The sequence below is a fragment of the Parambassis ranga genome, chromosome 17 (genome assembly GCF_900634625.1).
Source record: "Parambassis ranga chromosome 17, fParRan2.1, whole genome shotgun sequence".
In the NCBI taxonomy this organism is placed as follows: domain Eukaryota; kingdom Metazoa; phylum Chordata; class Actinopteri; family Ambassidae; genus Parambassis; species Parambassis ranga.
Window position 1 is genome coordinate 17,513,495 of NC_041037.1, and position 14,979 is coordinate 17,528,473.

The following is a 14,979-nucleotide window of genomic DNA, read 5'->3' on the forward strand; positions in this document are numbered from 1 at the left end:
TTCGATTTAATATTTTACATGTGCTTGAAAGTGGAAAACTGAACACCGGGCTGGTGTCAGGTAAAATGACCCATGCTCATTTTCTGAAGGTTCTGTGTAAAAGCACTGAAGTAGAAACACGGTGATTGCATCAGAAAAATCCAATGAATATGGTGCTTTGATGATATGATAGGGCATGGATTTTGGACCCCATGGATGTGCGGCCCTGTGTGCGCTATGGTTGGATTGGGTGGCTATCTGATAGCAAAATAAATAGCTAAATGTATCAAAGAGGACCTGAAATCTGAAATGTGTTGTAGCTTGATGTTGAAAAGGTGCAACTATTGTAAATGCATCTTGTCAAGACACATGGGTAATCTGTCAATAAGCACTCTCCAAACCTGACCTTTAAACGTAGGTGCTGGTATAACCCATAAATTAGGACCTGTACTCTCTCCAGTGAGACAAGACTTAAAATAGACATTTTTAAGAAATAACAAAAAGCAATAGTAGTAGATAGTTGGTCCTTCACACATTTTTTGCTGTTTTTGTTCAGAAACAGATTCAAGATATAGTTAAAGGTAATAAATAACTATTCCATTTAATTACTTGGGTCAACTTTGTATGGAAAAATGTGTTAATTTGACTCTGTATGTTGTTTATATCAAAAGTTATGTCACTTTCTGTATCATTTTCCGATTTTTCGGGCTTGGGTCGGTGCAGTAAAGGGAAATGAAGTGATTGGGACATTATTTCAGCTTGGTACCTGGCAGATTCTGAAATTAGACACTTCAAGGATTGAAAAAAATCAGGTCCTCTGATTTCTCCATTTAATTAATGTTCATGGTTTAATAATGATAATTATGTGTGTCTCAGACATGTGAGCATTCAGAGCTGCCATCCCATCGCAGTGATTGATGTTAACTTGATAAATACCACTTTGGCAGACATTATGCTGTCTTCACAGTCACAATATGTGGACAGCAATGTCTATCAGTGACAGCAAGCTGTGATTTAAAATAAAAACTCCTATCATGAAATTATAGTAAATTGTTTCTGCTTCTCATTTAGGCCAGCGGGAGGTGACTGTCAGAAGAAATGCCGGTCCCAGGTGCCCTAGTACATCACCACCGGGACCATGGCGACTCCTTGGCCAATGAGAAGAGAGAGGTGCTACCATGGCTCCTCCTGCCTTGCTAGATGGTCAGCGTCCACCTTGATGCTCCTATGGTTGCCATGGGCGTTGCTATGGCTGCCGTGGCCCACCCGAGCTGAACAAGCAGGCGGCGGCGGCGGCGGGGGACACGGCGGGAAGGCCCTCCACAGTTCTCTGTCGTCCCCCTCGTCCTCCTCCACATCGTCCTCCTCCACCTCCTCCTCCCCTTCCAGCTCCTCCTCGGTGTGGGGTTTCAACACGAGGCAGAGCGGAGGGCAGCTGGACTGGCTGCTGTCAGAGAAGGGACCTTTCCACAGATGTCCGGAGTACACCGAGTTCAGAGAGAGGTTCCAGCAGGGATTTTCTACTAGATACAAGATTTACAGGTGAGAGGGGTCTGCACCTCTGTGTGTGTGTGAGAGAGAGAGACTACATGTAGAATTCCAAAGGGGTAGAAAGGTGTGATTAATCGTGTCGTTTACTTCTGAAGAAGAGATCATTGCTAGGTCATACATCACCTATGCCATCATAAGGCAATTTGAATAAAACACGTTTATGTTACATTTATATTAAAAATATTAAATAAAAAAAAATAAAAAGTGAATAATATTATTATATTTTTAATACTCTTTAAAATTTGATTGAACAGAAACACTGATTTAGGGGAACACATTACATTTATATTTATGTATTAGGTGTTTATTCTAATGTCAAATGGCAATATCTTGGCTCTGTGGGATCACATGACATATAGGACTATAGTACAGTAGTATAGGACTATAGTACAGTATAGTATAGGATAGCACATAAGGCTGGGCAGCAAGGGGCTAACTTTTTTCGTCAGTGGAAACATCCAGTCCTAGACTTTATTCTAAATCAATTACAAAGCGGCGTTCGCTAGCATACACATCTAATTTCACTTATTTGTAGCTTGAGGGCCAGCGCCAGTAATTCTGCATTCATATTGTACATAGTTGTTAATTTATGCAGACAGTGACTTTGTTTCACATGTAAACAAACTGTAAACACTAGTGCCCACTTACCACAGAGGGGTTAATTACACTCTTCCACTGCATCCTTCCAGCTGTATACTTTCAGGTTTTTATTTTGTAGCAACATTGAGCAACTCAGGAATTCAATCCAAGAGGTAAAATGTAAATAAAATACATAGTGTCTGCCTCAGACTCAGCTCTGTGTTACACATATACTCTCTGTTAAGTGATTGTACAGTTAGCTCTGCATAGCACTGCTCCGAATCATGCTAATTTAGCTAAATAAAGTGTATTCTCAGCCTGGAAAAAAAACGACTAAAGATGGATGAGAGAGAATGGTAAACGTATTTTTGTCTGGCAGATTAAAGTCAGAACTTTAAATGCTCTCTCTGTGTAATGTGCAAGCAGATAAGAGAGGAACTGTTCGTTTTGTACGACAAAGAAGCAGAGAGTGGAGCGATGCTGGCTTGTGATTTTCTTGTGACATTTCTTGGACTGTTTCTGCTCGCAGTTTCTATTCTGATTCATGAGCTGTGCAGGATCAGGGGAAAAATGCGGCTGCCATGAAAGAGCAGTTTTCTGAGCAGCCTTTACAACTGGCAATATAAAAAGGTACATGAATGTCCATACGTTATTTCAGGCAATGTGATGCAAAGAGGATCTTTTCAGTGACGGCTCATAACTCCAAACTCCTAAACTAAAATAAAGCAGAAGAGATTAAAAAAAGGTCTTTTTAAATTTTTAATTTTAAATTTTAGTAAGTTTTAAGGAATAAAAATGGTAAAATTAAGTAAAAAAATAGCCGAGAGGTTTTTTAGTTTTGTTGCAAACTGTTGCAAATATAACTAATATCAGTCATGTTGTGTCCAGTGGAAACTTCTCGGGTCAAGCAGCTTGCATGCTGGAGAGAACATCATGTACCAAGCCAGCTTGTGTCTGCTCTATAAATGATTCAGTAGAGTCCTCCATTAGGTCCTGAGTTCACATCAGCCCCCTGCTCCATTATCATTATTTCCAAATTTAATACTAAATGTGATAGATAACTACTGTTTCTGCGGCTGCAATTTGAATTTCCTCGACTTGGATTACATATATATTTATACTGCAATATTTTACTTTTCCTTTCCCTCAGTTCCAGCTCTTTAAAAATAGATTCTCTTAGCTAGCCTGTTCCCGTGGAACTCGTCACAGCCGTTTGTTCTGTCATAAATGTCGACGTGCCTGAAAATTCTATGTCCTAATTATCTTTGGCACTTTTTGTGTTCTACTTGTATTTGACTGTGTTTGTGAAGTGGTATAGAGGACATTTTGGAGTGCTCATTGTAGCTAGCTGTCTGCTGTTAACTCTTATTCAGGAAAAAGTTTGTGTATGTGTGAGTGTATGAAGATATGTGACCAGCTGTGTCGGACAGTTCCACAGTCCGTTAAGATCTCAGCTGGCTCCCCGTCTCAGCTCTGTGCTGCTCCTCCGGTCACTTGAACAGCAGGAGGAGAGAAAAAATGTCTTATTCAAAGGCACTTTAAAGGCGAAAAAAAAAATAAAAAGAAAGAGAGTCTCTTAAGACGACCTTCTTCACACTGAATGACAGTGTTTTCCTGTCTTCCCTTCCTTCCTGTCTCCTTCTACCTCAACTTGAATCAAATGGAAATGACAGCATCACTTACGGATGAAGGGGAAGTGTAGTGTGAAATGACAGGTGAAGGTTTGGTAACATAAGTGGGACAGATTGTCATATGACTCCGCTTGCAGCTGCAGGACACTGACTGATTCCTCCTCAGAAGTGTGTTTTTTCTTTAAGCAGGTGTACAAACAAGTCAGCATTAACACGAAGCATCCCCCCACATAATCAATACTATACTATAATACTAGTACGTGACCAGTTGCAGCACACAGCATTACAAAACCTCAGCAGCAGTAAGAGTATATTTTTTGTTATCACAAAGCTGTCTGTATTCCTTTATTGAAATGTGGAAATGAAATACCATTAACATCAGATGAAGGCTGGAGATAAGTATTTGTGGTCTCTGCAATCCGTTATAAGTACGCCTACATAGAAAACACCATATTTATCTTGCATCAAGCAGTTGAGACGTCTTTATATACAGTGGGTACGGAAAGTATTCAGACCCTCTTATACTTTTCACTCTTTGTTATATTGCAGCCATTTGTTAAAATCATTTCAGTTTATTTTCCCCCATTAATGTACACACAGCACAGAAAAACACATAATTGTTGACATTTTTGCAGATGTATTTAAAAAGAAAAAGTGAACTATGACATGGTCCTAAGTATGGGCAGCAGTGGCATTGCCACCAGTGCACTCACTGGTGTATGAATGTGTATGAATGAATCGGCGGTGGTCAGAGAGGCCGTAGGCACACCTTGGCAGCCACGTCTCTGTCAGTATCCCCCTGGGGAGCTGTGGCTACATCTGTAGCTTACCACTGCCACTGTGTGAATGTGGTGTGAAAGAATAATGCAATAATTTCTTCTGATCATCCTTCAGATGGTTCTACACCTTCATTTGAGTCCAGCTGTGTTTGATGATGCTGATTGGACTTGATCAGGAAAGACACACACCTGTCTGTATAAGACCTTACAGCTCACAGTGTATGTTAGAGCACATGAGGATCATGAGGTCACAGTGATCTTTGGGTTCTTCTTTACATCTCTCACCAAGGCTCTTCTCCCCCGATAGCTCAGTTTGCCCGGACGGCCAGCTCTAGGAAGGGTTCTGGTCGTCCCAAACGTCTTCCATTTAAGGATTATGGAGGCCACTGTGCTCTTAGGAACCTTAAGTGCAGCACAATGTTTCTGTAACCTTGGCCACAACTCTGTCTCTGAGCTCTTCAGGCAGTTCCTCTGACCTCATGATCCTCATGTGCTCTAACATGCACTGTGAGCTGTAAGGTCTTATACAGACAGGTGTGTGTCTTTCCTGATCAAGTCCAATCAGCATCATCAAACACAGCTGGACTCAGATGAAGGTGTAGAACCACCTGAAGGATGATCAGAAGAAATGGATGCACCTGAGTTCAATATATGAGTCACAGCAAAGGCTCTGATACTTAGGACCATGTCATATTTACCTTTTTCTTTTTTCATACATCTGCATACATGTCAACAAGTCTGTGTTTTTCTGACAATATGAGGTGCTGTGTGTAACATATAACAGAGTGAAACATTTAAAGGGGTCTGAATACTTTCCATACCCACTGTACTTATACGTTATGAGTGGAACAGTATCACAATGATCTGTCTGCATCCCACTTTAAATCTGTATTACAGAACTTGTTTTGACCGAGCAAACACCTCTAGAAATGTCACACTCGTGACGTATTTTTTCCTACATTTAATGAATGAAGTCACCTCGCAATAAAGGACTTTCTGTACAAGCATCCTCTTCCTCTCGCTGCTGCAGTTGTGAGTGCTGTGAAGTGCTTACATAAAACCCTTTAAAACAGTAACGATGGTGTGAGACTTGAAAAATGTAAGACAACCACCTACTACACACATCAATCTGTGTCCTTTAAAGCAACAGCTATTTTCCATGTTCCAAAAACTAGGCTTGTTAGATGATAATCCAACCTTTCATCCAGTTATGTTTTACTAGGATTAATCCAGCATAATGATTATTTGATTAAAAATGTTAATGACTCTCTGGCTTGCTGTCTAGAGGTATGATTGTCGCTTTGGGTGTGAGAGGTCCTGGGTTCAAGACCCGGATGAGCCGTTTCCTTTGTGAAATTTCCCAGTTGGATGAAGGATTGGGATGGATGAAGAATAGTCTGCAGCAATGCGTCAAAATGAAATGACTCGATCGAGACATCCCTAGTCTAAGGTCATCATTTTTTATTAGTTGCTTTGTCAGTCTCTTCCATTTAAAAGCCTTCATTTGACATGAGTATGGCAAAGGATGCTGTGACCCATAGTAATCCAAGAACTACTTCTTCATAAAAATGCATTGTTGTGTCTTTTGTACCATACTGTACTGCAATGACTTCAATGAAAGTGCTTTAGCAGCAGTAAATAGACACCATGGGACTGTGTTCATCGCTACTTTTCTGGCATTATATTTTAGAAGGGATGGGAGATGTTAACGTGGTCACTGAGGCCCAAAATATGAATTTTGATTTCTGAATTAAAGCTACATGTTTTATGCCTAAACCCAAACGGAAAATGAAAACATTGTAAAACATTGTAAACAAAAAACATAAAAGGACTGATGCACTAAACCACAACAAAAACAAATATTGTCATTCCCCATAGACATCCATTTTGAAACGCTACAGCAGAAATAAATATGTTTACCGCCTACTGCAAAAAGTATTAATTCCTGGTTGATATGAAAAAGCAGTTTTATGCAATTGGACTTTATGAACTTCTTTTAAATTGAGCTTCAAGTCTCTTTTTTCAAAAAATGACTGTCACCTCTCATCTCTCCTCCTCACTATCACAGAGATATTGCATCCCCTCTGTGTTGTGTGTGTGAACTGTGCGAATGCGTTCCTAAATTAGTGGGATTGTTTGTTGTTTGGTATATTTCCTGCATCCTCCGCTACCCACGAAAACAAAGCACTTGTGCACCTCAGCCAAAGCTTCCCACTCGAAAGTATTCCTCAAGAACGCTGGCACACGTCCTGTATAAAACAAAAACAAAAAACAATGATGGCGGCAGGGAAACAAGTCCGGCGGGAGGGGGTGGGGGGGTGGGGGCTAACAATACCACAGCTTCAGGGAAACACTGCCAAACAAGAATCAAATGAGTAACTAAAATGCACATGCTCTTTATTAACTGTTCATAGCATCCATTTGTTTTTGTTTATTTATCTCATTATGAGTGTAAAAAGGTTTAAATAACCATCTTTATATGTGATTTTTGCTATGTCATATGAAGTGCAGTAATAGAAATGCTAATGCGGCGTAATTGTGAGCAACATTATATCATAAACATCATTTTCACATCATGATCAGAGATGGTGAAGATGTGCTCATTTTACATGTGGCTTGAAAGTGAGGCCTGCAGTAAGTCACACGGTAAAACACTGTGACTCCAACACATGTAAAATGCACTTCTCTCTTGTTTCTAATTGTCCTCCTGTGACCTTACTAAAGCTAATATCTGATTATCATTAAGGAAAATAAGCGCCGACAGGCTTTTCTCTGCATTAACTTTCCACAGAAGCGAGAGCAAAATTGGCTGCTCTCATTAGCTTTTAATCAGGGGGGGTAATGGAGATGGGAATACATGTTAGCCACATTTTCCTAGGTTAACCCTAATCCGTTAAATCCTTTAATCTCATCATCGCATCAGTTACATCAGCTTCTACAAGCTGGAAACTATCGGATGGATGAGGTCGTTGCATCTGCACTTTCTGTGAGTTTCTCTCTATGTGGTTATCTGGGGAGTTCCCACTAACTCCACATAAGAGGATTCTTTGGAGGCTTTCCCACTGTGTCAATGACTTGTAAGTCTGATTTTGACAAGAGCTGAAAAAAAAAATACGACAGGTTGGCTGACTCGGAACATCCGGGAAACAGATACAGAGGTTATATGGAGTCCATGCCTCTGCGGGTTGGAACAGTTCCCAGCTTTATGTACAAGTAGAACCCTCTTCTACAGATGAACAGGTTCAGCAAGTGCAATATTCCCTATTGTTATCCCATTGAATGGTCATTATCATTTATCATACCTAACCCCACTTTGCTTAATTAGTACATTCAACAGGTGTTTTCTTACATCTGAATATTATTAGCCAATTAAATAGTTGTTAGCTGTTAACAAATGGCATTTAGGGTCTTTGTTGACCTACTAACAGATGTAGTGGGGACATTGACAGCTGTTATCATCCCATTAGATCAGCATTATCAGATGTTGTCACTCCCAAACACATGATAGAGCTGTCTTCTCTGACTCAAGTTGCATATTTGATGACTTGAGACTTGACTTGATAAAATGTAAAAGGACTTGCAACTTGAGTTGGACTTGAGCCATCCACTTTGACCCCACAGCACAACCTGAATGATGTAGACAAACAGACAGATGCATGCAGAGAATACAGCTTACTGTGCATGCTGTGATTATCAACAGTCAGTCTATCAGAATTTGAAGTTAATATTTGAGCAGTAAAAGTTTTGTTAAATTAGTGTAACTTCTCTTTACAATCCGATAGCAACCGATTAGTTCGGCAGTTTCGCTTCAAAACGAAGAATATGAATCATCTGTGGAAGCTATAAAACGCTAAAAACATCAGCCAATCCTGCGAGACGCCCCTGCGCGTTTAGTTGGGTGGTTGTCACTCTCTTCCTGCTCTGCGCGCACCAGAGAGGTACGTGCATGATGGCCGAAGTCACAGACTGGTTGGGAGGCGTGGCTTTGGGGCGAGCTCCGAGACAAAGGGGCGTGTGTTGACTTTCAAAATCTGGCTGACTCTCACTGAGTTTTCAAAATCTCCTACCCTACCTTTAAGTGAATGTGTGTGAGCAAACTGTACTACCACAGACAAAGGAAAACTTCAAATATCTTGGTTACCATGGAGATGATTACCCACTCCATATATTGCTATAGGTCATAAATATGTCTTTAATAACAATTATTTTATGGGCTGATCAGAATGCAGAGGAGAATAAAAACACTAGTGAATAAACACAATTCTGTCTCTACTACTCAAAGCATCTATATATTTTTCCTCTTCTCTTTCTGTGGGTTCGATAAAGAGTTTCTCTTTGTAATTTAAAGTGTCAGAATGATGATAAAAATAATATAAATTGGATATCACTGGCACAGCATCTACCTTTATAAATATGCTCTTGTTACATTTTCATCATTGTAAGAGTCTTTTGCTGTCATTTACTGCTCACTCCTCTGTCCTCTGTGTGTGTGTCCATGTCTACTTTGAGTGTGTGCTGGCACCGTGGAGTTTCATTTCAGCATAGTCGCGCAGCATTTTTAAAGTGTAGACAGGTATTGTCTCTCAAAAGAGTAGATGGGATAACGCAGTACCGCAGTACCACAGTATCGTCAACAGTACGGGTCTGGCCCGCGGGCCGTACTTTGCTCAGGTCTGGCTTAGACTGTACACTGACAGGAAATATCTGCAACATGTATAATCAATTATTATTTCTGTAGAAAACATGTCTGGATGGATTTAGATCTGCTACTGTCAATTTAACGCATCTTTGCTTTTTGCTTTATTTTTTTATAATTACAATAGGAGAGCTCATCTCAGGTTCCTATGATGTGTGATTTTGTAACACTACCTTCACCAGTTACTACTGATACTAAACACAAAATTAAAACAGAAATTGAAATTTAAAAAGTGCTAACTGACAGTATGACCTCATTTTGTTTGGACCTTAAAAACAAATCCGGTGGAGAGTTAACAAATCCTCCAGCCTTCAACCAAAAAAAATGTTTTTTGTTTATCTAATCACCTCAAACACCAAGGAGTTCATCTGCCTGTGGAAGAACATGGCACTCTGGGGGAATAATCACACTCTTTTCATCTGTCTGAAATGACAAAACAACATCTGTCAAGCAGTCATCATAGAGTCTGCCTAATTTTCACTCCTACTTCTATTGGACTTGAGAAAGATTGCCTGCTGATGAGACACAGGGTTGGGGTGGAGAGTGTGGGGTGTTGGAGTTTAAAGCGTGGGCTCCCTCTGTGGTCTTTAACATCAGAGATGCAGAGAGCTTAGCATGGACAGAGCAGCGGGGCAGAAAGAGGCCTGTGGCTCTGTGATGGAAACAGTCAGGAGGCAACAGCCTGCGCAGCGGGAAACACTTGCCTGTTGGGCACAGTGTGTGTCAGTGTGTGTGTGTGTGTGTGTGCACTAGCTGACCAACATGCCTCCCACAAATTGACGTAACACAAATGTAGGTCACACACACTGCCCTGCCACACACAAACTTACACAAAGTCTGAGGGTCTTTTGATATGTTAACCTCTGTGATGTGTAAGGAGATGGAACCAAAGGACCGCTAACCGCTGCTCCACACACACACATGGAGAGGCAGTGAGGGAGGAGGGTGAGGACAGCACAGGGGGAGACACTGTGAGATGAAGAGTATGTAAAAAAAAAAAAACAGCTTGTTGCACATTGTCACATGTTCTTTTAGGAACACATGCCATCTCCATGTGAACATTTTTCTTCATGCTGTTATCAGCAGCGCATTCACATAACATGTTGTCAGGGTTCAGTATGTTCTTCTCCATAAGGAAATATTGCAGTTCACACCACAGCCACTAGGGGCTGGCTCCCCCTATAGTGAGTCAATCCCCCATAGACTCCCATGCACTTTTTTTAATAGCTCCTTGTAATTATATATTAAGACTAAATTATGCACAATTAAAACAAGCTGTGACATCTAGCTATTTTTTTATGTATAATTCTGTAATGTTGGACATTTTAATATAGAGGTCTGTGACTGAGATTAAATCACTTTTGGAACAGGCCTCCAGTGGTGATTAGAGGAACTGCAGTTCATTTGGAACTTTCTCTGTCATGGCAGTTGCTGTTTGGTTGGATTAGACTCAGAGACTTTTTGGTGGTTTAGGTTGGATGGTTGGCATAGAAACATTATAATTATTGTTATTATTATTATCCTCAATAACTCCATAACCTATTTGCAATTTGTCAAACAATAGCATGACTCCTTTAACAGGCACACTTTTATGCAAAATTATGAATGCATGATTTTTCTTCTTCACTTTATGCTTCTATTTCATTCTGTTTACTCCTTTACATTATGCTAACACATTGTTACTGGTAGCATTCATCTTATTTAATCTGATGCAGTAATTAGCTGACGATAATTGATGCAACGTGTTAAATGTTGTTTTGCCAACACATTAAACCACTATAGAAGTACTTACTGTAATTATTTAATTTAAAAGTAGACTTGCACTGCTTTGATTTCATAATAATGATAGAACAACAACAGTCAGTGTTGCTTATCCACATTAAGGTGTTGTTAAATGTACTGCAGAATTCACACAAAAATTAGACATTAGTGTAATGAATTAACTGAGGGATGATGTCATAATATGTAATGCAGTGTCTGCTAAGGAGGAGGTGAATATGAAGTAGCCCTTGTAATGAGAGATTTGAATAAGTGTATATGTACCTGTACTATAAGCCTGTTAACATCCACAAGCATAAGTAAAGTCTGTCACAACTCAGTGTTTTTGAAAGACAGAGAGACAAACGGTTGGGAGCGATGTATGAGTGTGTGTGGGAGGCTGCATGTATGAATCTGTGTGCCTTCCCATTTGGCCTCTATCCACTTTAAAAATCATAAAATAAGTCTTCACTGAAATGCCACTGAAAGTTCTTCACTTCTAAAAGTTCACAAAGACGTTTTATGAGAAATATGCCACAGAAAATTCTGATGAATATGTGAAACTCACCTCGCACAGGCTTTATAGTGCTTAATGCAGTTTGAAGCTTGCAGGCTTTGTTAGATTTGCCAACACATGATGCAGTAGCACTGTGATTTTAAGAAGCATGTAGTCATTAAATGACATAATTTCACATACATTTCCTTGAATCAGCTGATGTGCCTTGTGTACAGGCATTGTTTGTTTCGCTTGAACTGACTATTCTTTGCACTGTGGAGGATTGTGAGTCATAAGAGATAAAAAGAGATGGACTATTATGCAAACACAGCATGCACATACTGACTAAACAGAAGGGTCACAAAGTGTGTGTGTGTGTGTGTGTGTGTGTGTGTGTGTGTGAGAGAGAGAGAGAGAGAGTGTGCTGTGGAAAGTACATTTCTGTGTTGTGATGTATAGAGCTCCAGTAGGATCCAGTGGGAACTTGCTTTACTGAGCTCCTTTGAGAACAAGCAGTAGACATCTGTCTGTGTGTGTGTCTGTGTGTGTGTGTGTGGGAAAGAGAGAGATGTGGAGAAAAAAAACTCAACACAGAGACAATAAAACATCAAAAAGAGCTTTCCGTCAAAGAAGATTACGTTAGATACGACACTGATGGGATGGAAATCCGGGCAATATTTTCCTCTGTTTTCATCATCAAAAGATTAGCTTTTCAAAATAAAACACTCCACATTCACCCCCCCCCCCCCCCCCCACTCAAACACACTTACTCAGATAACCAAAGCAGCACATGCTCCACGTCTCTCCCTATGCCCCCTCCTTTCCTTTTACTCTCATGTTATCTAACAAACAGGGGAGCTGATGAGGTCAGAATCAGCAGATCAGACTTTTATTAGCAAGTGTACATGATGAAGCATTGCTGTTGTAAAGTACATTTGTAGCTTCAATTTTTCATTCTGGAAGACAGAAATTGGCTCAGGCTGGTTTTTTTTGTTTGTATTTTTCTGCATGAATTGAATTCCTGCCGCAAAAAAAAAAAAGATATTTGGTGCTGGTGCTGATATTTACGGCTCAGAAAGTTCTTCCAGTAGACATCTAGTAAAATAAAGATTCTACAGCATGTAAGTGATACAATGTGAGCAGCTTAGCTGTTAAACAGACAATACATGACTCCTAGCTGTGGTAGCCACCTGCTCCTCCTTGCACCTCCCTCTTCCAGTATAGTAGTAGCTGGAAATGTACTCAAGAACCAAATCTCTGCAACTGTTCCAAGTCTGAAAAGCAGGTGGTGGAGGAACGAGCGCAGTATAGCTCCACCTAACTGGGTTAATAAAGAGCATGCTGATTAGTGATTGGCACCATGCAGTGGGTGAAAGGGTTTAAGGAAGGTAGCCTGAACCGGAGGGGAGATCCCTTATGAATTTTAAATTGAGAAAATATGTAGATGGACAGAAGCCAGGAGGCAGAGCAGAGGCAGGGTAATGAGTCTTCCTCTCGCCATGATCCATTTATCTGACTTATACATATACAACTCCTGCCAGTAGACATCAGATATCTTGAAATGTGACAGAAAGGCTACAGTTGATGAGGATTAATATGATGTCTGGGCCATATGTTAAAAGTACTGACATGTAAGTGAGGCCATTGTGTGTGTGGGTCATTAGGTTTATGAATTGTTGAGCTAAAATAATGCAAAAGAGAGAAATCCATTCACACATATTACAGACTGAAGGATACATGCTTAAATTGAACCCCATGCCACCAGGGTGGATGAGTTGAGGGGCTGGATATGTTATGTTTGTGACAATGTAAGCTGTCATGTCATCCAGATGTAATGATCTTTTAATTCAGACCTACCCACAAAAGTAAATGAGTGGGTCGGAGCTGCAGACAGGACTCATTCAGATATAAAGCTAAACACGTTCAGAAGCTGTTTGATGAAACAGGCTTCACTGTCACATTAGTGGACTACTGAAAAAGTACATGGTAAATAACATGGACCACATTGTCTTTGAGGAGCTTTATACCACAAATCCCTGAAAAAAAGCTCCTTGTAGTATAAAATGATCAGCATGTGACCTTATTCATTAAATAAATACATTTAACCAGTGACAAAACCTTGACCACCCCTCTGCCATGACGGGTCAACAGAAACCATATCGAGGCTCATCCCTAAGCTCCCAGTCAGACTGTCAGTGGCATCTGAGCAACTTAAACTAACATTCAGCACATTAAAAGTGAATTCACTGTTGTAGCTTCTGACACTTTCATTTATTTATTTATTTTAAGTTAGGGACTGTTGGTGCTGTTTGCCTGTGGAGGATATTTAACACATCATTTACCACAAGTTCTCTCTTGAGCTGGTCAGTCCCCAGTTTTGATACGACTGCCTCGTATCCAGCTTGTTTTTCACTAATGCACTCACTTGGTATAATGACAAAGAATTGTTGTAAAAACTGATTTTCCCTCAAGAAAAACAAATAAACCCTTGCTGTCATTATGTTAGAAATGTAGCCCTGTGATTGATGTAACCATTGACAACCACCTCCAGACAAACCCCCAGTTTCTGGTGTTATTTTAGCAGCCGTTACACAACAGGTCGGACAGCTATTTACTGCATGCTGTATCTTAAATATTTCATTTTTTTTTTTTTTTTTACAACTTTTCTAATATTTTGAAGCAAGGTTGTGGCTGTGCAATTTCTCTGCCTTTCATGTATGGCCTTAAGTTAGTGCTGAAATCATGATTTTGCTGCATTATTTTCACTTTGTTCAGGCTTATCCTTCTCCCCCGTGAAACCACGGATAAATCTCCTGGTGGAATAAACTCTCTGGAGGAGATAGCAGGAACCTAAATGGCTTACTTAGCAACTGATTGTGATACAGCAGACAAAAGAGTTTCCAAACAGCGAGCACCGAGGCAGCATGAAGGGCTGCTTGTGTGTCCACCGTGCATGGCAAACTAGAGTGAGAGATGAGGATTGGGGAAAAAATGTAAATTTAAGGAAAGTAGGGGATTAAGAAGGAAGAAAAAGAGACAGGTGTGAACAAGTAGAACGGAAATGAAGGATAGGGTTAGAGTGTGTGTGTGTGTTTTCATTTCACTGCGAATTGACCATATGGATAAGAGCAGACGGTGGCCAGGTTGTGCTAAAAAAAAAACCCAGTTAGTTCTTCCACATTGTGTTGTTTGGCAGTAAGCCTAATGTTTGGCACACTGGGAACTGGCTAAGTAATGGAAACACGCAAACTGCCACAGCGCTGACTTTTTAAGGGTTCGAGGACACCGCAAGGTGCCATTTTCTAGCACAGTGTGTCCCATCAGAGCACTTGAGTGTACCGTAATATATATACCCAAATGTCAAGTAGAGGTACCAAAACAAATAGATACCTTCCAAGTGTGATTTGAGATGATTGTGGTGGAAGTTCAGTCAGTGAGTCAGTCAAATTGGGAGTCTGCTAATCAGCGAAAGTGGAGCCAGGATTGCATTATTATCTCATTAGCAGTGAG

At 40.3% G+C, this 14,979-nt stretch overlaps 1 protein-coding gene across 2 annotated transcripts in view; it reads left to right on the forward strand.

Annotated features, from left to right (window-relative positions):
* Nucleotides 1-14,979, forward strand: part of brinp2 (bone morphogenetic protein/retinoic acid inducible neural-specific 2) — a 186,222-nt gene that overhangs the window by 93,117 nt on the left and 78,126 nt on the right. For both annotated transcript variants that reach the window (XM_028427310.1, XM_028427309.1), the window contains one exon: nucleotides 1,051-1,521. In XM_028427310.1, coding sequence (XP_028283111.1) covers nucleotides 1,118-1,521 — 404 coding nt within the window. In that variant the 5' untranslated portion in view covers nucleotides 1,051-1,117. The remainder of the gene's footprint in view (nucleotides 1-1,050; nucleotides 1,522-14,979) is intronic.